Source organism: Pelodiscus sinensis, chromosome 15, assembly GCF_052426305.1.
Source record: "Pelodiscus sinensis isolate ZL-2025 chromosome 15, ASM5242630v1, whole genome shotgun sequence".
NCBI classification, from domain to species: domain Eukaryota; kingdom Metazoa; phylum Chordata; order Testudines; family Trionychidae; genus Pelodiscus; species Pelodiscus sinensis.
This window is the reverse complement of record NC_143066.1, coordinates 16,928,145-16,953,272: the sequence shown is the minus strand read 5'-3', so window position 1 is coordinate 16,953,272 and position 25,128 is coordinate 16,928,145. Positions and strand designations below refer to the sequence as shown.

At 44.2% G+C, this 25,128-nt stretch overlaps 1 protein-coding gene across 5 annotated transcripts in view; it reads left to right on the top strand.

Annotated features, from left to right (window-relative positions):
- ZC3H7A (zinc finger CCCH-type containing 7A) overlaps nt 1-25,128 on the top strand; it is a 68,108-nt gene that overhangs the window by 10,514 nt on the left and 32,466 nt on the right. For 4 of the 5 annotated variants that reach the window (XR_016350711.1, XM_075899323.2, XM_075899324.2 and 1 more), the window contains exons 3-9: nt 676-715; nt 2,298-2,495; nt 8,152-8,310; nt 15,554-15,634; nt 15,716-15,757; nt 16,585-16,618; nt 17,279-17,559. Coding sequence is in view for 4 of the 5 variants with exons in the window: in XM_075899323.2 (XP_075755438.1) it covers nt 676-715; nt 2,298-2,495; nt 8,152-8,310; nt 15,554-15,634; nt 15,716-15,757; nt 16,585-16,618; nt 17,279-17,559 (835 nt within the window). In the remaining variant the exon portion in view is untranslated. The remainder of the gene's footprint in view (nt 1-675; nt 716-2,297; nt 2,496-8,151; nt 8,311-15,553; nt 15,635-15,715; nt 15,758-16,584; nt 16,619-17,278; nt 17,560-25,128) is intronic. The other variant, XM_075899325.2, reaches the window with a different exon arrangement.

The following is a 25,128-nucleotide window of genomic DNA, read 5'->3' as shown; positions in this document are numbered from 1 at the left end:
CCTCTTGAAACTTCAGTGGGAGGAATGAGTTGCTTCAACATTGAAGACTTGTTTTCTTGCAGTTGGCCCACTGAGATCTTTTGTCCACACCCAGTTATTTCTTATTTTCAGGGGAAGGGAAATTATTCCCTTACCCATTTATAGGCTGCCCCAGATTCTTGTTGTAACAAAAGTATGTGATCCTTTCTGTGTTCCTTTGCCTCCAATTATTGCTTGGTTATTGCAGTTAGAAGCAGAAATGGTCTCATCTCTCTTAAAGCAGCTAGTGCTGTCTTAGGAACTGGATCAGTTGTTATCCATCCTCTGCTGACGTTCGGAATGTCTCTGATCAGGGTGTCAGAGTTCTATGCTGACAGAATTACAAAAATAGGAAGGGGTCATTTAGGGCCCCCAAACATTTTTTTCTTTTTCTCTGTCCCCCTCACCCATGTATGTAGGGATGCATTTTCAAAGAGAACTTTAAGTTTGCTAAGTCAAGCACTTGGAAGTTAGGGAATGCCAGAAGTAAGGCTGACCATGCATTGTTTTTTGTAGGATCCATGCCTCATTAGTGTACAAAATGGATGGTGCTTAGGGAATGTAATTAGTATTGTCTGTAGCATGCAGGATTGTTAAGTTTAATATTCGTTTTTAACAATCTATTAATTTATAAATTTCATTATCTTTAATTCCTAGGTCTACTTTGCCCTATCCAGGGACACACAAACAGTATGAGGTAATAATGAAGTTATTCTCTGAAATTTGTTACAAATATGTGATTCTGTAATAGGTGGAAATCTCTTCTTTGTGGTTTAAAAATGTCAATGTTTTTGAGTGTCTAAATGATATTTTTAATAGTTTTTAATACTAATAAATTACAGTGGTATTTGCCTTTCATTATCTTGCCCTGCCCTGTGATATATGTAATCAAATATTTGAATGCACGAAATAAATTTTGTAGAAGCTCAGTGAGAGAATTTTTAAACTACCACTTAATCTTAGCTAAAAATGTAGATCTTTACAATTTCAGAAATTAAGATCTTGTTCTATTTTCATACAAATTAGTTGGACACTGCATTCGCTAGTCTAGAGGAGGTAGCTTCACCATGTGACACTACCAGGCATCTTTCTGCGGTTGTAGATAACTGGCAAATGGTTTTGCAGCTCTCTTTCTATGGATATTAAAAACTCTCCTTTTTCAGTTGTTTGAATTACAAATGTGAAAGTGTAAAAATGTACATGGTTAACCAATGAGCCTGGGCTCATCAATTAACGTTCATGGTTACATGCAGTCTCCTAGTATGGTGGGAGGTGGGAGCTGATACATGCAGGGAGCCTCCCCGTGTGTAACCCCTGACATTTTTCAGGGGCTATAGAGCTACTTAATTACACACATTTTAATATCCCTAGTTTGAATCCTAGCCAGATAGTAGTACAATCATGAATGGGCAATTGGTTGGATCCAAACATATCCCTTCTGAGACTTCAGTGTGAAATATCAGACTTTAGTTTTGTGGGGGCTTTTTCCAGTAAAAAGTAACTGTTTCACACAGGTGTCTAAGCTCTTCCATAAGCTGCTTTGTCAACAGTTGATGCCATTCATTTATGCCTAGGTTCTTTGATAATGGGTACCTTAGAAATGTCTAGATAATACTTTTCTGTAGGACTTTAAATATTGGTTAATGGAATAGTCAATTAACTTCTTAAATTTTTATCTGTGAATTATCAGGGACAGCAGCAAGAGCAGCAAGGGGTGCCAGGCGGTAATTGGTCTGTGAGGGAGCCAGTTTAAAAACCAGCTCCCCTTATGGACTGGCTGCCTGTCGCCCCATGCAGCTGCCTCGGATAGAGACAGCAATGGAGGGTGGCAGCAGTCCCTGTGCTGGTGAGGGCTGAGCTCCTAGGCCCAGTGTGAGCTGGAACTGAGCTGGGCTGCTTGCCTACCTGGCTCCTAATACACTAAAAATGCAGAGGTGCAGCAGGGGTAGGTCCCAGACCCGGTGCAAGCCAGGGCTGAGCCAGGCTGCTGGCCAGCCTGCTAAAAAAATTATTGTAGGTGGGGAAAAGAGGTGGTGACTTTGTGTAATCTATAGCATTAACCTATAAGCATTTGTTTATCGGTTAATTGACTACACTGTTCTAGCACTACTTCTCTTGCTACTTTCTTGTAGTGTATTTTCTTTTAACTTGGAAACCAAATCTTTGCATTTAATTTTTTCCAATTAATTTGTTGCACGAAAATTGCAAGTTAATATGTATTCAGAAATATGGACTATTTGCCCAGAGTTCTTCAGTTCATGAGTGTTTCTTTGTTTCAGTTATTCATACGAGGGCTAGTTAGAAATCTCTTTAATGAAGGGAATGATGCATACCGAGAAGGTGACTGGAAAAGATCAGTGAGCCACTATACAGAAGCTTTAAACATATCAGATTATGCAGATTCTGAAGAAATCCACCTTTCCAATGAAATACTGGAGAAGCTACATGTAAACCGGATAGCATGTTATTCAAATTTGGTAAGTGGTTTTTTTTTTTTTTCCTCCTTTAAGCTTTGTGGCTTTCAGGGAAAGTATATTAACAAAACATGAGTTGCCTTAGGGAGGTTGTGGAATCTCCATCATTGGAGATTTTTAAGAGCAGGTTAGACAGACATCAGTCAGGGATGGTCTAGAACAGTGTTTCCCAATTTTATTTGGCCAAGGAACCCTTTTCAGCTTTTCAGAATTTCAAGGAACGCCTAGGTTTGTCAAGCCAAAAAAAAAAAAGGGGAGGGGGAGGCGGGGGCCCACCAATTCATGAAAATCACATTCCTTCCCCAAGACACCCCCCATCTCCCTTCTGTGAGGCCTCATCCGCTCTGTTCCCCTCCTCTCCATCACTTGCTATACCCAGACCTTATACCTGTCTCAACCTTGTGAGAGTGAGGTGTGGGGTGGGAATGAGGGATTTGGGTTTGGGAAGGGGTGAGAAGTACAAGCTCTGGGAGGGAATTTGGATGCAGAAGAAGGGGCTGTTGACTCAGGGAGGGGGCTCTAGGCTGGGGAGTGTTGGGTTCAGATGGAAGGTTGGGGTGCTGAGCAAGCCAGGGCTTGTGGATGTGAGGGTGCAGGAGTTTGGGCTGGATATGTGAGGGACTCAGGGCAAGAAGTTTGTGAGTATGAAGGGCTCAGGACACAGATTTGTGATGTGTGGCTGGTGGAGGAATGTTGTGGCAGAAGACTGAAGGATGTGGGGATGCAGGAGTTTGGGGATGTAAGAGGCTCAGGACACGGGGTTCCAGTGTATGATAGGCTCAGATTTGGGGTCAGGTGGTGCAGGAGTGTTATGATGCTGCAGTGAAATGGGGGTTTGGTCCCAACTGGGGGCTTGTTGGCCTGGCTTCATTTTTAAATAAAATATTATGTCAAAATCAAAAGGTTTTAGCATTGTCTTTATATATGAGAGGGGTGAGGAACCTGTTTTGAGTCAAAGGTCACTGATCCACAGAAAAGTCAGTTGGGGCCACACAAGTGAGATGCAAAAAAACAAAAAAAAAAGCTCCTCCAAAACCCCCCAGGCCTCACTAATGTGGTCCCAAATGTGCTGGTGGGGGTAAGGGACAGAGTGCTAGTGGGTGCTGGGGCTGGGGAGAGGGTGCTGCTGGGTGGAAGGATGCTGGCTCAGGTGGCAGGGTGCTGGGGCAAGGTGCTGCGACAGGCAGGTGGCAGGGTGCTGGGGTCAGGGACATGGTCCTGCTGGGCACTAGGGTGACTGGCAGGGTGCTGGGACAAGGAACAGGGTGCTGCTGGGTGCTAGCGTGGATGGCAGGGTGCTGGGGCCAGGGCTAGGGCCAGAGCCAGGGTGGTGCTGAGTCCTGGGGTGTGAGGCAAGGTGCTGGGGCCAGGGCGGTGCTAGGGTGGATGGCAGGGCTGCCAAGGAATGGGATAGGGATGGGGTGCAGGATCTGGGAGGGAGCTGGGGGGCGGAAGGGGACAAAGTCTGGGTGGTAGGTAGGGTGCAGAAGCAGGCTGGATGTAGGGTGTCTGGCTACGAGGGAGGGAGCGAGGAGCGGACTTGGGTAGGAGTTGAACCTCTCTGATCTGGCACCCTCTAGACCTGACTGGTCCCAGATGAGGAATTTTTGGACCAGGGGAGGTCATTTCAGGGCTCCTGGTTTCTCCCCCCCTCCTTCCCCACTAGGCTTCTTTGCACCTCTATCCCCTGCAACCGAACTAAGCTGCCCACCCCTGCTGGTTCCCTGCACTTCCCCCAAAAACATCCCTCACAATCCAAGGGAGTGCAGCACCAGTTCCCTGCAGCCCCTCACAGCCCATCTGAGCTCCCCTGGTGCCTGCTGCCCCCCTACTCCTCACGTTCCTCTGCTGTCCTGACTCCTGCTCTTCTCACTGTCCTCAGCCCTCCTGCAACCTGCCCCCCTCCACCAGCCCTTCTCTCCTCCCTGTGCCCACTTCTCCAGTAGCCCCACTCTGATCATGTGAGCTACCCCTCCTCATCCCCTCTTCTAACACCTCCCTCTACAAACCTGCCCTGCCTCTCTCCTCTGGTGGTGGTCCCTCCACTGCAGGTGTCTGCCCTTCTGCTTCACCCCCAGAATCCCCTGGCACCTGCACCTTCTCTTACCCCTGGACCCTCCTGGTGCCTCCCCCTTCCCTCACTTCCCCTGCCCCCTTTGCTCCATTTTTCCCTGATGCCCACCCCTCACCACCCTCTGCCCTCATGCCCCTGTGCTCTCTCACATGACTTGCTCCATCCCAGCCTTCCTCATGCCCACCCCTTCTTTCAAGCCTTCTCCCAGCACCTCCCCTCACCCCTCTAGCCCCCAATGCCCTTACTTTCTCCCCTCCCAGCATCACTCTGTCCCCCTCCCACTGACACCTCTCCTGCCTTTTTCCTCATTGTCTGCACTTGGCCCCCTGCCATTTGTTTCTCCTCCACCCCTGTCCCTTTGATGCCTTCCCCTTTGCACAAGCACCTCCCTCTCCCTCTCCCTTCCACTTTGTGGGGCTGGAGTCTGTGCTCTGTCCCCGGACTCCGAACCCACAACTCAGCCATGCGGTGCATCACAGCACCCAGCAAGTTTAAAATCCCAGGCCATGACGTTACGTCACGTCACGTCCGGGCGACTCCCCACCCACTGGTTTGAGCATGCTGCGCAGGGCAGCAGCAGCCAGCGAGGGGGAGCTCAGGGAAGGTTGTGCACGGCGGTGATGGAGGAGAGACGCTCTCGGGCCGGGGTGGGAGGACGTGCGTGGGGGGAAGGAGGGTCGGGACCAGCTCCAGCTCCAAATATTGCTGGAGCATGGGCACCACGAGCCCACACAACTTGCCACCCACGCCTCTGCTGGCTAGCCGTCTCTCTCTCTCTCTCTCTCTCTTTCAGGGGGAGCGCCGGCTCCTCGCAGAACCCCTCGTTTTGCTCTGCGGAACCCCAGGGTTCTGCGGAGCATCAGTTGGGAAACACTGGTCTAGAAGATGGTGCTTGGTCCTGTCATGAGCGTAGAAGGCTAGATTTGATGGCCCTTGAGGTTCCTTCCAGTTCCATGATGCTATGAAGTCATAGAAAATTCACTAGTAGACAAAGAGCTTTTGGTTATGGTTTAAGAATTGTCAAAATGTTTCAAAATTGTTGAAGATTGTTTATTGTCTCTAAACATGTTTAGATATTTCTAGACAATAATACTAGCAGTATCGTACTGTCTTTTAAATGGGCATACTAAGCTCACATGCTGATAAAGTGGGAAGGCTGTTGTGGCTCTCTTCCCCATCCAGCTGGGAGGGAGACCATTCTCCCTTACTATAGGGTTTCTGGAGCAACTCGATTCCAGAGAAAATTAGCTGACATTAATAGGCCCAAGTCTGCAGTTCAGTCTGAGTAGCAGCTGGGCCTGTTAATCCTGGAGCCCTCAGTCAGGACAGATCAGCACACAGTCAGGTAAAGTAGCAGTGAGCGTATAGGAATCAGGTCTGTAGAGCGACAGAAAGCAAAACTGTCTGGCGTCCTTGGTTGGGTGGGAGACAAACCAATGCAGGCCTCTTGGCTGAAAGATGGGATGGCAGGGGGTAGGGAGACATAGACCCACCTGTCTCCGCTGTATCCAAGTCCCAGCCCAGGACCCTAACAATGGCAGAGGGGTCTGCCCCTGGGTCATCAAAGAAATCCAACTGCAGTATGTTGGCCTACTTGCACTCGGTAATAAGGATGTGAATCACTAGTCGACAAATGCTTAGCAGATAGTTGACACACTAGTCACTATCTCCCCGCCTCCACTTGTTTCAAAGTGGCAGTGCAGCGTGGAGTCTGGGGTTTGCCGCTTTGAAATGCCACGTGGAGCCTGGGCTGCATGCAGTGTTTCAAAGTGGCAGCGCACATGGAGTCTGGAGCAGCAGGGGACTCCCACGCTGACCCCGGGCTCCATGTGGCACTGCTGCTTTGGAAAACCACAGGAAGCACGGAGCCAGCGGGGGACTACTTCAGTGCCTCACTGGCCCCATGCTCCCCACAGCACTTTTGTCTTTGAAGTGTAGCAATGCCCTGGGGCTGTTGTTACACTTCAAAGGTGGGGGTGCACTTATCGACTAATCAAAGAGTTGATGCAAATTACATTGATTATTCGGTTAAGCCAGTTAATCTCAATTTAATATCCCTCGTCAGTAATAGAGCCAAACCCTCCTTGGTATCCCTGGGATCCTTCCTACATTCTCATTCTGGGGATACTTGGGTTTTAGGGTTGTCATTTGTCTCATTGGGATAAATGGATAGTCACAGCCCCAGCAGCTCCTTGTTGTACCAGGTGCCTGGCAGCTCCGGCAGTCCCTCTGGGTTTCTGGGTTTCATAATGGTAACTCCAATAGAGGGTTTGTCTTTAATGTTTCTGGTTCTTGTCTCTTCCTGCTCCTCCCCCGCCTCCCCACCTTTGTATTGGAGGCAGCAGGGGAGGGAGCAGGCAGGAGCCAGTGCTTGCAGGGAGCCAACTTTTAAGCAAGGTCTCCTTGAGCATTGGCTCTCATGGGGTGGCCTGCCCTTCTGTGCTGCTGCTTCGGATACAGAGGCAGCAGCGTGGGGGAGCAGGCAGGAGCTGGCACAGGTGGGGAGACAGCTTTTAAGCCAGCTATCCATGTGTACTGGCTCCTGGAGGAGGAGCAGGTACCAGCTCTTGCGGGGGCAGGGGCGGGAAGGAGCAGCTCTGTGGGACCCAGCTTAAAAGCTGGCTCCTCATGAGCACAGCTCCTGCTCCACGACACTGATACAGAGCCAGCAGTGCGGGGTAACAGGTAGCTCTGCAGGAGCCATCTTGAAAGCTGGCTCCCTTTGCGCACCGGCTCCTGTGGTGCTGCCTCCCTCATGTATGTAAACACTGAAAATTTCAATGGTTACACATTTACACCCCCCCTCCCCAAAATGCTTTTCAACATCCCTAGTCATTTACCGTTATATCTGTTTACTGGTATATCCACAGCTTTTAAGTACAAAGAATTAATGAATCAAAGGCATTATTATTCCCTTCCTTTCTATCTATATAAATAAAACTCGTCTTACTTCCAGAATGAATAAGAAATAAAATCTTAAAAGCTTTTACTATTTCTACCTTTGATTCCTCTAGAACTGAAGTATTCAAAATCTGTCCAAGTATTGTAATAGAGCTGTTTGTCTTTGTGAGAGCCAGATACACTGCACTTCTGTCAAATACTATAGACTAGGATTATGATGTTTGGTATGACCAGGCTTTAATACTGTTGCTGCTTTGTGCTTCGCTCACTTTGTAAGATAAATAGTCTGCTGTGTTACTTCAGTGATGATTTTTTGTTTTTGTTAAAACATAGTAAATGGTATCATTACCTTTTTATTATATGAAGGTGTAACAAAGTGTTAGCTGGACTAAATGAGGGTTCTAGAATATTTTGCTGAAGTATTGTCTCCCTATGCAATCTGTCTACAAAGCATTCCATGCTAACAGTAAGAACAATAAACAGCTGGTGAATTTTGATTCGGCGTTGATTCAGCACTTCTATCCAGAAGTAAAACATTAGGAAGGAATAATATCCTAAGAAGAAAGCCTACTTGGGAATTGTAGTTGCTCAGCACTTTCTGATTTAATTGTAGGCTATTTGAATTGTCTCCTCTAGCAACAAAATGTTTATTGAAAAAGCACTTAAACTTTTTTCCTTTCTCAGCGATTGCATGAAAAAGTTCTAGAAGATTGTGAGAGAGCTTTAAGATTAAATGAAAACAATTTCAGAGCTTTGTATCGGCAATCCAAAGCCTTAAATGAATTGGGAAGGTATAAGAAGGCTTATGATGCTGTAGCAAAATGCTCTCTGGCTGTACCCCAGGTAAGTAAATTATACAGAGTTAACTATACTTTTGCAATAATATCTTGGAAAGAGCTGGTATTTTATGTAGGACTGTGCTTTATTGATTATTTATTCATTGTATCTGTTTTCAGTGTGGAAGCTAAGAAATATCTGAAATATTTTTGTATTTGGTAGTGAAAACTAGGGCCCTCAAACCAAGTAGAATTGACATAGTTGCGTGTTTTTTTTTTTTAAAGCAGGAGAAATTGTGTTGTGGTGGTGGTCTGGCTGGCAGGGGTGAAAGTGTGACTTTTTAGCCAGTATGTATGGATGTCACCAATGAGGTTCTTTTAGAGCAGTGATACTCACACGTTGGTGGTTCAGGAGCCAGATTAGCAATCTGTGTTACCCAAAAGAGCTGCAGTAGTGTGAATTAATTATTCAGTTTACTATAATGCTAGATATCCATGTTTAAACAGTATGATGGGAAATATTTAGCTTTCATTTACATTTTCTCATATATTATATATTGATCAACTACAGTTGGTTAATAATGTAGTACAAGAATGCTGATTGGTTTAAAAAAATTAAATCAGTGTTTCATTATCATCTGTTGCAAAGAGCAACAGGAGATGCATTAAAGAACTACTTGTGGCATGGAAGCCTCAGTCTGAGTATCCTGATAGTAATACTTACACTTTAAAACAAATGAATTAGGTACATGTTAAAATTTCAGCATAGTCAGTGAATGGGTTTTGCTTCTCCAGTTGGACAGTGGCCCATAACATCTACACATGATTTAGAGCCGTGGTCCTCAAACTTTTTTTCCCATGGCCCACCTGGCTCAGTACAAACTTTTCCGTGGACCACCAGTTGCTAATGGGAACTTGCTGTTAATCACATAATCAGGGCTTGCTGAAACGTGGCAAGCCCCGCTTGCCAGCCGCGCTGTCCAGCAATCTGCGCATGCACAGATCGCCCGAACCCAGCTCTTCTGGGTTACAATCTGTTCTCCCATGGCGAGTAGATTGTATTATTTGTTGAGCCCTGCACATAATTATGCCCAAGCCATTATGCTAGTGCTGCAGTTAGGGAGAATGGTTTAATTTAAATTATTAAACAGATTAAACATGAGAGAGTTTAAATGTTTATCAAACTTAAACTAAGTAAAATATTAATTTATTTAAAATTATGTCCAAGACAAAAGTCTTCAATATTTTCTTTATGGCAGGGATGGGGAACCTTTTTGGGATCTGGGCCACCCACAGAAAAATCAGTTGTGTACTACACAAGTGAGAAGCAAAAAAAACTCCTCCAAAACTCCCCATCCCTCACTGATGTGGCCCTCAACTGAAACACCTCACTCCTCTGGCATTCCAGCCCTATGGGCGAGAGGAAGGGACCGGGAGGACTGAGGTTCAGAGGTTCTCATAGGCCCTGAGTTAGTGTATTTTGTGGACCTCCTTCGGCTCTGGTGTGGGGACAAAAATGAGGGGTTCAGTGTGTGGGACAGGGCTGTCAGTGAGTGGGATATGAATGGGGGGGTGCAGAATTGAGCGAGAGGTGAGATGCAGGAGGGAGTGAGGGTGGGAGGTAGGGAGCAGAAGCGGGCTGGGAGTAGGGTGTCTGGCCAGAGTGGTGAGAGCAAGGGCGAGTGTAGTATGTGGCCAGGAGGGAGGGTGCAGGAGCTGGCTGGGGGATAGGGCAGGGATGGGCAAGAGCCTGTCAGTGGGCTGAATCTGGCTCACCCAGCTCTTTCATCAGTCCTGTGAGGCAGTTGCTGGTCCTGCCCCCTAACGAGTTGCCTGGGAGCCGGGGATGTGTGAGCCCTTTCACCTGCTTCTATTTAAAGGGCTTGCACCTTCCCGGAAGCTGACAAGTCATAAGCAGTGTTCCCTGTAAGCCAGGGGTGGGCAGTAATTTTTGATGGGCCACTCCAAGTTTATGGAAAGTGGTCGAGGGCCGCACTCTTCCATGATATTAATGGAGATGTGGGGTCTGGAGTGGAGGTTGGGTGCAGAAGGGAGCTTGGGGTAAGAGTCTGGGGCGCAGGAAGGAGACTGGAGTCTGGGAGGGAGTTGGGATGAAGCAGGCGGTTGTGACCTAGGACAGGGGACTGGAGTGCAGGGGTTTAGGATGTGACCTAGGGTAGGAGGGGATTGTGACTTGAGGCAGGAAATTGGGGTGCCAAATTGGGAGAGGGTATGGGTGTCAGAGAGGGACAGAGGGTTTGGTTATGTTGAGTGTGGGGGGGGGGTGAGAGGGCTAGAGAGTTGGGGCAGGAAAGGGCTGGGGTTTCAGAAGAAGGCTTACTTGTCAACTGCAAAACAAACCTGTCTGCCTGGCCATGTGCTTCATGAATAACTGAGTCCAGGAGAAGGGGCATGATTCTTCTTAGCTACCTAAATTCTAACTAGCGGCTCCCATTGGCTGATATCTGCTAGAAACCAGCCAATGGAAATGTGGTGGGGGCAGGGCAGGGCAGCTCCTAAAACTTCTTCCCTCCCCTCCAGTTTTAAAACTGAAATGGAGCCCTGCAGCTGAGTTTCTGCATGGTGCGCAGGGTTGCTGGGCAAGTCAGGGAGCATGCCTGGGGCTCCCTGCTGCCTCCGCAGGCCAGATCCAGTGGCTTGGTGGGCCGGATGCGGCCCGTGGGCTGTGTTTTGCCTTGGCCTGTTCTAAGCTGCCGGAAAGCACAACTTCACAAATGATGAATCAGCCCCGCCCAGTCAGGGGCTCAGGGTTCCATTCACAGAGCTGACTGACTGGGTGGAGCTGAATAATCTATCCTCTCTGAAGCAGTGCTGCTGCCTAGCTTAGAGGGAACACTGAGCGTGAACCCTTTAAATAGAAACAATTGAAAGGGGTCACCGATTCCCACCCTGCCACATTGCCTGGAAGCCACATGGAAGGTGAGAGCCCTTTCTCTTGCTTCTGGTTAAGGGCCCCACTACTTCTGGGGTGTCCTGCAACTATTTTGAAAATTTTTGAAGTAGTCTCCCTTGAAAATTTTTCCCACCCTTGGGGTAGCGTGTCTGGCCAGGAAGGGAGGGTGCAAGAGGAAGGGAGGGTTTACGAAGAAGCTGAGGGTGCTGGGTCTTTGAGGGGAGTGAGGGAGGGGGAATAGTGTGCGGCGGTCTGGTCTTGGGGGGGTGGTGCTTACTTGTTTTTGTGCACCCACTGCTCCCATTGGATGAGCAATGAGAACAATGGGGAAAGCCCCTGGAAAGTGCTTCGCAGCACTGCTGTTCACCCCCAGTGAGGTGGGAGGGGGGCTTAGTCCCTTGCGCTCCGCAGCACGCAGCCCCTTGCTTTGCCTCTCTCTGCAAGCCAAGTGTGGGAGGAAAGGTTGGTGCTTTCACACCTCCCCACGCTCTTCGCGCCATCTGAGCAGAAAGCCGGAGTCGGTGCTCAAGCTGCACATGGCTGGAGTGGCAGCACTGGCTTCCTGCTGCAGGGGATGACAGAGGATCTGAGCTTGAGCCGCAGACCACCTATAAGGTGGCCGCAGACTACTAGTGGTCCACAGGCTGCAATTTAAGAGCCACAGATTTAGAGGCTTATAATATAAAATATAACTTTTTAATGGAAAATAATTTTGTAAACTGGGAAACTAACAAACTGCTTGGTTCACATCCAGCATAGCATTCGCTGTACAATTAGTTAATTTGAAAGTGTTCAGCCTGAATTGAAAACAAAAGCAAATAATTAAAATGAAAAAAAGTTCTAGCATGCCTCAAAAAATCCCTGTTTGTAAATAGTAAGAAATGTCTTATCTGAATAGTTAACAAAAGGGCCGTTATGAATCTCCAGGTCAAATATACACGTGTACATGTATCAGTACTGCTGTGATCAATGAAGCAGCGTCAATTTAGCGGGTCAGGTGAAGAAGACCCACTAAGTTGATAGGAGAGTGCTCTTCTGTTGTGTCTGGTATTCCATCTTTCTTAGAGTAAGATAAGTTGGTGGGAGAGCATCTCCTATTGACAAAGCACAGTCTAGACACTGCAGTAAGTCAGCCTACACTCTGGTCACTTCAGTTATATGAATAATGTAACTGAAGTAGCATAACTTAAGTCAACTTACCAGGGTAATGTAGATAAGGCTGAAGTGAAAACTGCCACTATGGAGTATCGTGTGTAGTGTATCTGTTTTTCGGCCTCCTAGGTGAGGGGGACAATTTGGTAATGTAATGAACACTTCCATTTTGTGATATGCGGGGGTTAGGGGAGCCAGCGGGGAGCCACTCAGGGTGCAATGTCTGAAGCCTATCCCTAAAGCTGATGGTAATTCCAATATTTATATTTACCAAGCCAGCACAAAACAGCTTCTGCATTATCTTATTAGCCAAATCAGCAATCCAAACCACTCAGTTCCCTTAAAGTACCCAGACTCAAGCTTCCATCCTGACTTCCCAGTCAAATAAAGTTCTAACAGTCCAAAGGATAAGACAAGACACATTATCTTCCAGATCAATAAATGTCAGATGTAGCCCAAATACATGCTTTTATAGCCAATTCTTATTAATAAACTATTTTTTTAAAGAAAAAAGTGTAAAGAGATCAGTATACATGCAGACAGTTCAGTTCTTCAGGTTCATTTACATAGCAGAGATGGTGATCTTGTAATTGCAAAAATTCGTTTAAAATTTAGTCCATGGTTATAGTCCAGAATCTATATCCAGAGTGATTCCAGCCAATGTCTGGGATCTCAATCCTTATGGCTTATGGTCTCAGATCAGCTTGAAGTTTTCTTCTGGATGAAACAAAGTCAGTGCACCTTAAAGAGACACAAGGATATTCTAGGATCACATTTCTTTGGCTTGCAGCTTTCCCCAAGAGCATTCAAGCCAGGGAATTGCTTCTAGTTTATTTCCCATCCCTGGCTTGGATGCTCCTGGGGAAAGCTGCAAGCTTGGGAGAATTTAATAGTTTTTTGATTAACCCCATGGTAATCAAACATGAAGTAATTAACATAACGTAACTTATCCATTAAGCAGTTTATCACAGACTTTGAAGAGATAACAATGACACTATATTAACCTAGGTTCATCTAATTGTTAATGTTCCCTTTTGGTCTCCTTATCAGCAGTTAATAGTGATAGAAGCTAGCATGTCTAAGATATGTGTATTTACTTGTAACTGGTACATTTACTTGGCATTGCTCGGGTCCTTAATTCTATTTTTTTTTTGAAGATAAAAGGAAAATTCATGCCAAGGCTGCTAGCTCTTCCTTTTCCTGTCCCTGTTAGGGAGTGAGAGCAAAGTGCACAGCTTGTCTTCCCAGCAGAGTGAGGAATGCAGCAAGCTGTTCTACTTCCCCCACCCCCCGCCCCTTGCTCCCTGATGTAGGGGAACAACCAGCAATGTGCCCATAGGAATTGGAGAGGTGGGGCGCTTCAGCCCCCTCCTTCCTTACAGGGCAACTCAGGTGGTGGTGGTGGTAAGCTTGGGGCTGGAACAGTTGTGAATGAGGGAGGAAAGGGGTGTGTCCCCAGCCAGCCAGCCTCTGTCCCTTTCACCTACTTGGTGATTCTGTCTCTTCCTTCTGTATGGTTTTATGAGAAACAAGCCCATTCCTGGCATATTCCATTTTCTTGACACAACCAACTCCTTACTTTGCTTTTAGTTAGTTAGTTTATGTTAGGAGGAAGCAGTATACCAAATTTAGTGGTGGTACTAGTTCTTGGTTAGGAGGTGTGGATGAACAAAACAAACTCAAATATATAGTGGATTACCTCTAATTTCTAACAATACAGGTTTGCATTTCAAAGTTCTAGAATCTAGTCTGTCTAGCATTGAATGATCTAAATTACCATTTATATGCTTTTCTCACATGTGTAAGTTGACTCTGGATCATTTGGCCTGGGACTGTTTAACCATTTTTGGTAGTGTGTCATTGGCGCAGATTGTGTTGCAGCTATTTAACAGTGGTTACATCTATAATGTATGGACACATTTTAATCAGATAATGCCAGATTAGTCAGGGGTAACTGGTAAGTAGGATTCCAGAGGGGATACTGGCCAAGTGATATCCCCAAGCCCAGTGAAAGGCTTGAACACCCCACCCTGCTTTGCTCTGCCCCCTCCTGTATCCAGGGCAGCCCAGGAGACTAGCAAGGCTGATTGGCCGGTGCCAGCAGCTGTAGTCTGCCTTCCTTTAATCACTTCTGCATTCACAGGCAGTGGGGTGGAGGAAAATGGAGCAAGGTGGCCCCAGCTCACGCTGCTCTCAGTCTGCACTCCACCACTTCTGGGGTGGTCCTGCCTTGTTCCCCAGAGAAGTGCCTCTGCTCCAGTCTGACACCACCTTCCAGAGCCAGCATTCCCTTCTGCATTCCAAGCCCTAGGCCTGTGCCTTCTCCCAGAGCCAGCACTGCATGCCTCCACCTTGACCCTCCTCTCATATCCAGCAGCCCTGCCTGCATTTCACTCCTCTGCCCCAAACCTGATTCCCCTCCCAGAGCCAGCACACATGCTCAGTCCAGTAAAAGTGAGTGAGAGCAAGTGCTGGAAGAGAACAGGATGGGGCTTTAGGGGAAGGGGCTGGGTAGATCCTGGTTTGCCCTTAAATTCTGAAAGTCATCTTGGGCATAAAGGTTGGGTATTACTGTTCTAAACCTAGTTAAATAATTAAGCAAGCAATAAGGTTTATGGCTAAAAGGTAAACTTTTTTTTTCTAGCAACATCCAACATAGCAAAAAATGTGGAAATGGTAATACACATTGTTCTTCAGACATACCCACATTAGGGATGTAAAATTTCAATTATTTGGCTAATTGAATGCAATTTGCATTGCAATTCAGTTAGTCAACAAGGGTGCTTCTGCCTTTGAATTGTAGCAATAGTCACCACACCTCAAAGGTGAAAATGCTGCGGGGAGCATGGGACTCAATCAGTCCCCCACTTACCCCAGGCTCTGCGCGGTGCTTCTGCTTTGAAATGCCGTGTGCAGCCTGGGCCAGCTGGGGACTCCCAGCCGGCCCCAGGCTGTATGCGGCATTTTGTAGCAGCAGCACAGTGTGGAGGCTGGGGTCTGGCCCCAGGCTCCACATGGAGCTGCTGCTTTAAAGCAACCTCCCCTCCCCCATTGCCTCTTTCTGATATAGAGGCAGCAAGGGTGGGGGAAGCGACTAGTTGACTAGCTTGTATACCAAATTTTGTGGTCCTATTTCTTTCTGTTTAGGAGGAGTTCTTGAATAAACAGATAAACTCTCTCAAATATATAGTAGATATATTATATATATATGTGAGTGATTTATTTATTTATTTATTTATTTTAGGATGAAAATGTGATAAAGCTGACTCAAGAACTTGCTCAGAAACTAGGATTAAAAATAAGAAAAGCATATGTCAGAGCCAGGGTAAGAGATTTTTTTTTTTTTTTAAATCTCATGAGTGTTTAATGTTCACTAAATACTTAAAATTCTGTGTTTTAATTGCAGCCAACTTCCTCAAACTCTGTTTCTGGAGAAGAGACAATAAAGGTAAATTTCCACATGTTCATAATAGAAATTGATTTTCTTACAGTGAAGTGAAAATGTCCTGTTAACTTGGTTAAAATTCCTGCACTGATATGGATTCCTGTCTAATCTTGGGCTTGGTTTTGCCATGAGTATATCTTACTCAGTCACTTGTACAAAGAGAACTTAGATACAAGTCTTCCTCGAATAAAAGATAGTTAAAATGTTGTCCTTCTGTGTTTGGCCTTATTGCTAATTTGTAAGGAAAGGATACAATTAACTATTGCTTTTTGTACTTAATGACAGCTTAAGTACTAAAGATAGTCCAGTGAGTACTCAGGTACTTAGGAATATTCAACTATCTACCCTTAACATATAGTCCAGTGAGTACTCAGGTACTTAGGAATATTCAACTATCTACCCTTAACATATATATATATCTAAGTCACTAATAAGTACTGAGAGACCTGTCCAGGTGTCTTAGATGCATAAAGTCCACCTAAATTGTAAAAGGGTTTTGTTAGTTAGAATTGCTAATAACACATTGCCTGAGTAAATACGAATACTTTAAAGCAGTTTATTTACACCAAACAGTAAATGAAGAAGCTTATTTTAGGAAATGAAATTCTATTAAATTAGTCTCACTGTTCGTTTCAGTTTCTTAGGGTTGCAATGATTGTTTCACATACTGTTTGAAAAGCCATTTTTTGTGTGTCAATCTTCTGAATTCTCAGATTTTACAGAAACTAAATTTTAAGTCAAACTTGGATTGATAAGACCAACTTTAAATGCATGCTTGAAGGGTGCTGTTACTCTTCAAGTTGATTGATTGATATTTTACTTATTTACAGAATTCAGATTCTTCTGTGGAGGATATTGAATCTGGTGAGTCTGCCTTCATGGAAGGAGCTAGCTATATAGTGCAGAGCCAATGTGTTTGTAACTATAATGATTCTCTTATCTGAATCATGAATTAAGCAGATTGAAAAAGTTTCAAGTCAGTCCAAGAAATAACTTCACATATGACTTCTTACTAGAATAGTTTTTTTATTTTGCCAGCAAAGTAAACTTAATAAGATGGTGTGACAGATGTGTGGGGTTTTGAGGGATTTGGATGAAGCGTGCGTGCATAAGAGAATACAGGTTAAGGTGGCTGTGCAAACTGTCTCCTGGCTATTATTGTTGCCGCCTCTTTTGATGTTGTGGCATTCTGATATAACTTCTGTAACTAGAAATAAATAGTTGTGGCTGTCGGGAGGCAGAATAAAGCATAGTATGTGATAACTTAAGCTACAAGTTTCTTACTGTGCCTGTTCACTAGGTATATCAGAATATGCAAACACTCCAATATACACATCTGCATATTTTTTCTGAAGTGAATTAATGAATACGAATGGTTGGTATGCTTTTCTTCAGTATCTCTTTCTATTCTAAAATTAAATTTCTTTAAGACAAAATATTTTTTTTCCATATTAAAAGTGGTGAAAATTGTTTTTTTCACAACAATGACTAGAAATTTTGTTTTTCTGAAATTTCCCGTTTCAGATTTATCAGAAGAGAAACAAGAGATCCTTTCTACTGTTTCCTCAAACTTTGCCCTGGACGTGTCGAGTGATTTGGCCTCTGTATCTGTGCAGGCCATATCTTCTGTCATGCCTCTTCAAGTGGAAAAGAAATCCCTGCCTTCTTCAGTACTGGCAAATGGAAACATTACTTTCTCTGTAACAGAAGCATGTGTAGATAGTGGAGATGGAGATGATATTAGTATTGGAGAAGAACTTGATGAATTACTTGATTCTGTACCTGACTCGGATGAAAATGTAATGGTAAACTTTTGTTTTTTTTCCTTCTGGAAAGCAATCATTTAAAAAAGAAATTGTTTTTGGGAGGGTTTTTTTAGTAAACAGGCTTATAATTAAGTGTGCTATCTGTAGTAATACCTAGTCTATCAAATGCCACTCTATCTTTTTAATATGAACTTCCTAGAAATGTCATGTTTTCAGTTTCTTCTTAGAATAGTGACAGCATTAACAGATCAGTTCTTATCAGGTAATAAAGATATATCAGTATTAGAAATAGAATTGTGTAAAGGGTGGAATAGATAGAGATATTGAATAATAGGTCACTAGGATCAGATGGAGTATATCTGACACTGCTAAAATAATTAAAAAGTGAAGTGCTGAACTGCTGACAAAAATATGCAGTCTTTCCATAAAATTGGTTATTCTCTGGTGTCCACTTGAGTGGCTTGGTGGGTGGGAGGGGGAAGAAACCCAATACCTCCCTGTGTGTAAAAAAACAAACAAAAAAAACCCCCAACAACGGTATGTTCATGTGTTAACTTCAGTATATAGCACTATTATTGACAAAGCAAGAATTTTTTAAAATTCAGGAGTACGGAAATATGTCAGTTCTCAAACAGATTGTAAAAGTGAATAATAGTTCCCTTTAAAATAGCACAAACATAATCCAAATTATACTATTAGTATAATTTACTAATAAGGCAGTAGTAAATAGATTCGTCATGCAGGTTTAGTGGATACAACTGAGAATAGGTCAGTTTTTCTTCAAGGGGTGTCCCTGTGAGTGCTCCATATTAGCTGTCTTAGTGCCTTGTATTTAGTTGGAGATTTGTAGCAGGAATATTTGGATGGCGGCACATACATGGTTAACTGTAAACAGTTAACTGATGTGCGTTACCAACCATTTCTCCAGTTCCTTCCTTCTCTACTGCATTAGGCTTAGGTCAGAATGCACAGCAACTCGTGCCTACTGTTCACAACTGATTATATAAGTTTCCCCCTTTTTATTTAAACCTTCATACTTGTTATTTCTCTCCTTTTTTAATTCTCTCTCTCAAAAAAAATTATTTTTGTCTCCATTCCCATTCCCACCCCTTTGGCACAGAACTGGACCCAGACAAAATTTTCCTTTCCCATGGATTCAAATGTTGCCTCACTTGTAGGCTATCAATTCCAATATCAGATGGTTATGCCTAATATATCCACTGTTTGGATGAAACACATACCCCACAGAAATTTCTGCACTACGAAAAGTTGTCAGCCAGAGACTTCTGATTCATGCTTTTTTCTTACAGAGCAATCACTCAGACCATCTTTGGACCCTGAGATAAGGTCTTCACTTGCCAGCGTTTTCTGTCAGCAGCCTCAGACTAGGGATCCCTTCTACTTTTGCTGAAGGACCCTGTTCCCAAAAAGGCAACCAAACACAGACTGCAATAATTAACTTAGTATCTTTTTGGGTTTGTCTTTCTATCTCCACTGAAAACATCTGCCTGGTACTGATGGCACTGACCATCTTGGACCAAAAAGTGATGGGTATGTCTGTTATGGAGATGTCCCAAGGGGCAAAGGCAACAGTACAGTCAGGCCCTAACTTGGGCCCATGAGCTAAGAAAACATCCTCTTGCTCGTCTTCTGCAGTACTGAAAAAAGTGGTGACAGTCTCCATCATTCAGGTGTCACCTGTTGTCCAAACACAGCCTGGCATGATCCCAGCACAGTTTGTTCTAGTACAGACCAATGCTGAGCTTCACAGTACTGCAGGCACTTAACAGTCAGACAGACCTAGCTCTTCCTCGGTACCTGGAACTCTGCTTTTTGGTGTCCTGGGTCCGGTACCTCAATCCAACCAGATCCAGGTTAGATAGTGACTCCAGTGAGCTCCACACTACTTTTTTCTGGTGATGAAGAGAAGGCTGTGATTGTGGATGCCTCTCGTCATTCCTCCCTACAGAAACATCAGCAACAACCACCATTGCTACCGGAGCATGCCAAGTCGGAGGAACTTGCAGAAAGGAGAGATTAAAAAAACTGGGACTTTTCATCTTAGAAAATAGTATACTAAGGGGGGATATGACAGAGGTCTATCATGACTAGTGTGGAGAAAGTAAATAAGGAAAAGTTATTTACTTGTTCTCAATACTCACAAACTAGTCGTCACCAAATGAATAGGTAGCAGGTTTAAAACAAACAAAGGGGAGATTTTTTTTTTCATACCGTGCACAGTCGACCTGTGGAACTCGTTGCCAAAGGTTGTTGTGAAGATCAGGACTTCTAACAGGGTTAAAAAAAACTAGATAAATTCATCGAGGATAGGTCTATCAATGGCTATTGGCCAGCATGATCAGGAATGGTGTCCCTAGCCTCTGTTTGTCAGAGGCTGGGAATGGGTGAAAGGGGAGGGATCACTTGATTACCTGTTCTGGTCATTCCATCTGGGACAACTGGCATTGGCCATTATTGGAAGACAGGATACTGGATTACATGGAACTTTTGGTCTGACCCAGTATGGCTGTTCTTATGTGCTACACACGCTCATTTCATCCTCTTCTCTTCATCTCATGAGACAGTCATGCCTCCACCACTAACTGCTGGGGAGAATTTAAAGTCATTTCAAGATCTCTTTAAGAGAGTGTCGATTTCTCTGGACATGTCTATGGTGGAATTACCAGAGACCTCAGCATCAACTGATGGACATACTGCCGATATCCTCGTCAGCCAAGATTGGCCTACCAATTAACCCTGATATTATGAAACCTGTAAAAATAATATGGCATATGCCAGCCACCTTTCTGCCTTCTTCCAAATGAGCAGATAAGAAATATGATGTGCTTGCTAAAGGTGCAGAATTTTTTTTCATACGCACACAACTCCAAACTCCTTAGTGATGGAGGGAGTACGTTACAGTTGGAAAACCTATCCAGTTCAAACTACCCCATCTGATAAGGGCAGGAAAAGACTGGATATGTTTGGACAGAAATCTTATTCATCAGCTTACCTACAGTTTTGCATTGCCAACTACTGCATGCTCCTGGAAAATTACACGTACAACTTGTTTGACTGAAACTCTTTATTGAATAATTACCAGATGAAGTGTACAAACAATACAAAGCAAACATCATGGAAGGCTCCCTCAGAGCTAGGACAGCACTACAGGCATCCCTTGACTTTGGTGACACAGCAGGCAGATAGTTAAGCGATGCTGGTTATGTGTTGCATTTCTTGGCGTCTCTTGGGATTTCTTAAAGTACTACTGAATACAGATGGGGATCTGCCTTTTTGTGCCAGAAACTGTAGAGAACACAGATGCTTCGCTGTATACCCTGAAAAAACAGGGTCACTTCATATGCAACGCTTCTGTCTGTCAACATACTCACAATTCCAATGTGTTTCTGACCAATGGCACAAGCAGGCAAATACAAGGTAAGCCCCCAGCGTCTCAGCCATTTATGTCATGGCATTCATTTTGAAACACTGATCAAGGGTTTGACATCTGTCCCTTCTCTAGAATGCCAGACAATGCACAGACACATGGCTTGCCTCTCACTATCCTTTCTGGCAAAACATTACATCAGACAAGCTGGTACTGGAAATAGTCTGCAATGGTTACTCTAGCCCATTTAATGTCCTTCTACCCCCCGTCCCCATCCCTGTCCCTCTGCAGGGATCCCTCCCAGGAGGCCCTGCTACAACAGGAAATCTGTATTTGAGAGAAGTGAAAAGTGCCATTTGCTCACAAGGGAACAGAGTTTTATTCCCACTAATTTGTGCTATCAAAAAAGAGCAGAAAATGGAGACCTATCCTGGACTTGCCCCAGTTCAACAATTTCATACGAAAATCATGTTTCAAAATGGTAACCGTAGAAATGATTACTTGAGAGTTACAAAAAGCTATCGTGCCGTGACCTTCAGAATGCATGTTTTTTTATTACATCACCACAGATGCTCCTGGAGCAGAGCGCACGGGAGCCTAAGGGCAGGCGGGCCAGCCGGGTGGGACATCGGAGTCGGCAGCCCAATTGGGAGCAGCTGGGGACCAGATCCAAAGTCCTCTAGCAGCCCCTAGAAGTGCGGGGCTGGGTCCAGAGCCCCGCAGCTTCACCTGGCTAACTGCCATTAGCGGGTGACGGACTTGGGGGCCAGTGGCAGGAGATCTCCCCTGGTCTGGCAAATTCACTTGTTTGGGACCAATCAGGTCCTGATGATGCCAGACCAGAGAGGTCCAACCTGTAACAAACCCATGAATGAGTGATGGATTCTTACATACTCACCACCATATTTCAACATTGGGGATATCCACTTATAGACCTATTTGTGGCAGCTTGCAGTTCCACGTGTCTCAAGTACTGTGCTCAAGTGAGACTATGGCATTTCTACTGGGGGATGCCCTCCTTATCAAATGGACTTACCTCTCATGTTTGTGCTTCCCCCGCCATTCCACTAATGAGTCATGTGCTACAAATATATACAAACAAGATAGGGTCCGGGTTATATTGATAGTTGAGATAAATGTTTCCTTAACTTGCTCAAATGGCAATGGCACCCCCACTGCCTCTTCCAAAAATTCCTCATCTTTTGACCCAGGATGGGTCCTCCATATACCCATTGCAGTTCTCCAGTTTATGGTGTGGCGGCTTCTTGGCTAATACCGCTTGATCAGGATTACTCTGAGGTGGTCAAAATGATCCTTGTCAATAGTCTCAAGCCTAGCACATGCAAAGCTTATAATCAGAAGTGGCTTTTAGTTATGCACAAGGTTTGGGGGAAAAATGCCTATCATTCCATTCGGCACCTCTGCCCAGAATTCTGGACTACATACTAGACCTTGCCAATGGTTCCATCAAGGTGCATGTAGTCATAATTTCAACAATTCACAACCTGGACAGAAATACTATCTGCACATCCATAGAATCCTAGAACTGGAGGGAACCTCAAGAGATCATCAAGTCCATGGTAGAACCAGGCACCATCTAGACCATCTCTGACAGATATTTGTCTAACCTGCTCTTAAAAATCTCCAATGATGGAAATTCGCAACCTTCCTGGGCAATTTATTCCATTGTTTAATGACCCTGACAGTAAAGAAGCTTTTCTTTATGTCCACCCTAAACCTCCCTTACTGCAATTTAAACCCTTGCTTCTTGTCCTATCATCAGAGGTTAGAGAGAATAATTTTATTCCCTTTTCCATGTAACAACCTTTTAGGTACTTGAAAGCTATCACGTCCCCTTTGTCTTCTCTCCAAACAAAGCAACCCTCCCTCCCCTTTTAAGTCTTCCCTCATAAGTCATGTTTTTCTAGACCTTTTATCTAGACCTTTGTTGCTCTTCTCTGGTCCTTCTCCAATTTGTCAACATCTTTCCTGAAATGTGGATCCCAGAACTGGACACAGTACTTCAATTGAGGCCTAATCAGTGTGAAGTAGAGTGGAAGAATTACTACAGCACTCCTGTTAATGCATCCCAGAATTATGTTTCCGTGTGTGTGTTTGTGTGGTGTTTTTTTTTTTTTGCTATAGTGTCTCACTGTTGACTCATATTAAGTTCATGGTCCTCTATTACCCCTACATTCTTTTCTGCAGGACTACTTCCTAGATGGTCATTTCACATTTTGTATGTGAGAAGCTGTTTGTTCCTCCTAAGTGTAGTACTTTGCATTTGTCCTTGCTGAATTTCATCCTATTTCTCTCAGACCATTTCTCCAGTTATTTTGAATGATAACCCTATTCTCCAAAGCACTTGCAAGCCCTTCCAGCTTAGTATCATCCAGAGACTTTGTAAGTGCACTCTGTGCTATTATCTAAATCATTGATGAAGATATTAAACAGAACCACTCCCAAAATTGATCCCTGTGGAACTTCAGTTATGTCCATCTAGCATGATGATGATAACTACTCTCTGGGAATGGTTATCCAACCAGTTATATATACATCTTCTAGTAGCTCCATCTAGGTTGTATTAATGAGATGGTCATATGAGACTGTATCAAATGCCTTACTGAAGTCAAGGTGTATCACATCTACCACTTTCCTCTAATAAACAGGCTTGTTATCCTATCAAAGTTATCATGGTGGTTTGACGTGACTTGTTCTTTACAAATCCACAATGACTATTATTTAACACTTCATTATCTTCTAGATGTTTGCAAATTGAGTTTTTAATTATTTGCTCAGCTATCTTTCATGGCACAGAAGTTAAGTAAACTGTTCTGTAGTTTCCTGGGTCGTTTTTATTTCACTTTTTGTAGATGGGTACTATATTTGCCCTTTTCCAGTCTTCTGGAATCTCTGCCATCTTCCACAACTTTACAAAGATAACTAATGGCTCCTACATCTCAATCAACTCTTTTAAAATAATATAGGATTCATTTAATCAGGCCCTGGTGATTTGAATACCTTTAACTTGTCTAAGTAATTTTTAACTTGTTGTTTTCTTATTTTAGCTTCTGAACTTAGCTTATTTTTACTAAAATCCAACCACCAAATGATTCTTAAAGGGAGCAAATAATATCTTCCCCTTCCTATGAAACAACCTGTGCCAGTATGGAACTTTAACATCATGCACCACATACTCAAGGGGAAATTATTGAATCCATGGCAGTCTGCTCATTACTACAGCTCTCCATGCAAGTCTTCTTCCTTACTGCAATCACTACCTCCAGGAGAGTAGGTGAACTAGCCACCCTAATGGCAGACTTTCCCTATACAACATTTCAGAAAGATAAGGTCACTCTAAGACCCTATTCAAAATTTCTACCAGAAGTTGTCTCTTCCTTCACCTGAATTAAGCTTGTTATTTTCCTGAAACCCAACATTGATGCCAGGGCTTCTTTCATCCATACTCAATAGCCACAGAGCTCTCCTATTTTACCTGGAAAGAACAGATCTTTAGAAAATATTGCTTTTTCCTGTCAATTGCCAAACAATCCAAAGGTTGAAACCATCTCTGATTAGAGACTAAGTGAATTTTGCAATATATTCATCTCTGTTGTGACCAGTGCAATATTCCAACTCCTCCCACTGGCTGCACTCACTGGACGAGAGCTGTATCTACATTTCTGGTCTTCCTCAACAATGTTCCCATTGCAGATCTTTGCACAGCAGCTACATGAGCTTCTGTCCCATACATTTACCAAATGTTATGCACTAGAACAACATCTTTTGGTAGATACTGTTTGGGCATTCCATACATTGTACTATGCAACAAGGTCCAAAGCCCCTCCTTTCCATACAGCGGTACTGTTCCATAGTTATCTAACATGAAACACTCACAGGGTTATTCCTCAAAGATTATTCACCTGGTGCAGTAATTGAGATTGATTGTTTGAAATGGTTGTCTCTCTGGGTGCTCCACAACCCAAGCTCACTCCCTCCCCTTAGCTTCAGAATCTGGGCTAGAGAAGGAATGGTTGGCAGCCTGTGCTGAATAGCTGCTCGCAGGAACACAAAGAAGTACTGCTGCTACAAATCACAAGCACAAGACACCAAGATATCTAATGTGGAGCACCCACAGGGACAACCATCTCAAAACTCCAGTTACTGCACCAATTGAATAACCTTCTCTTTTGAAAAGTGTGATTATTCAAATATACTTA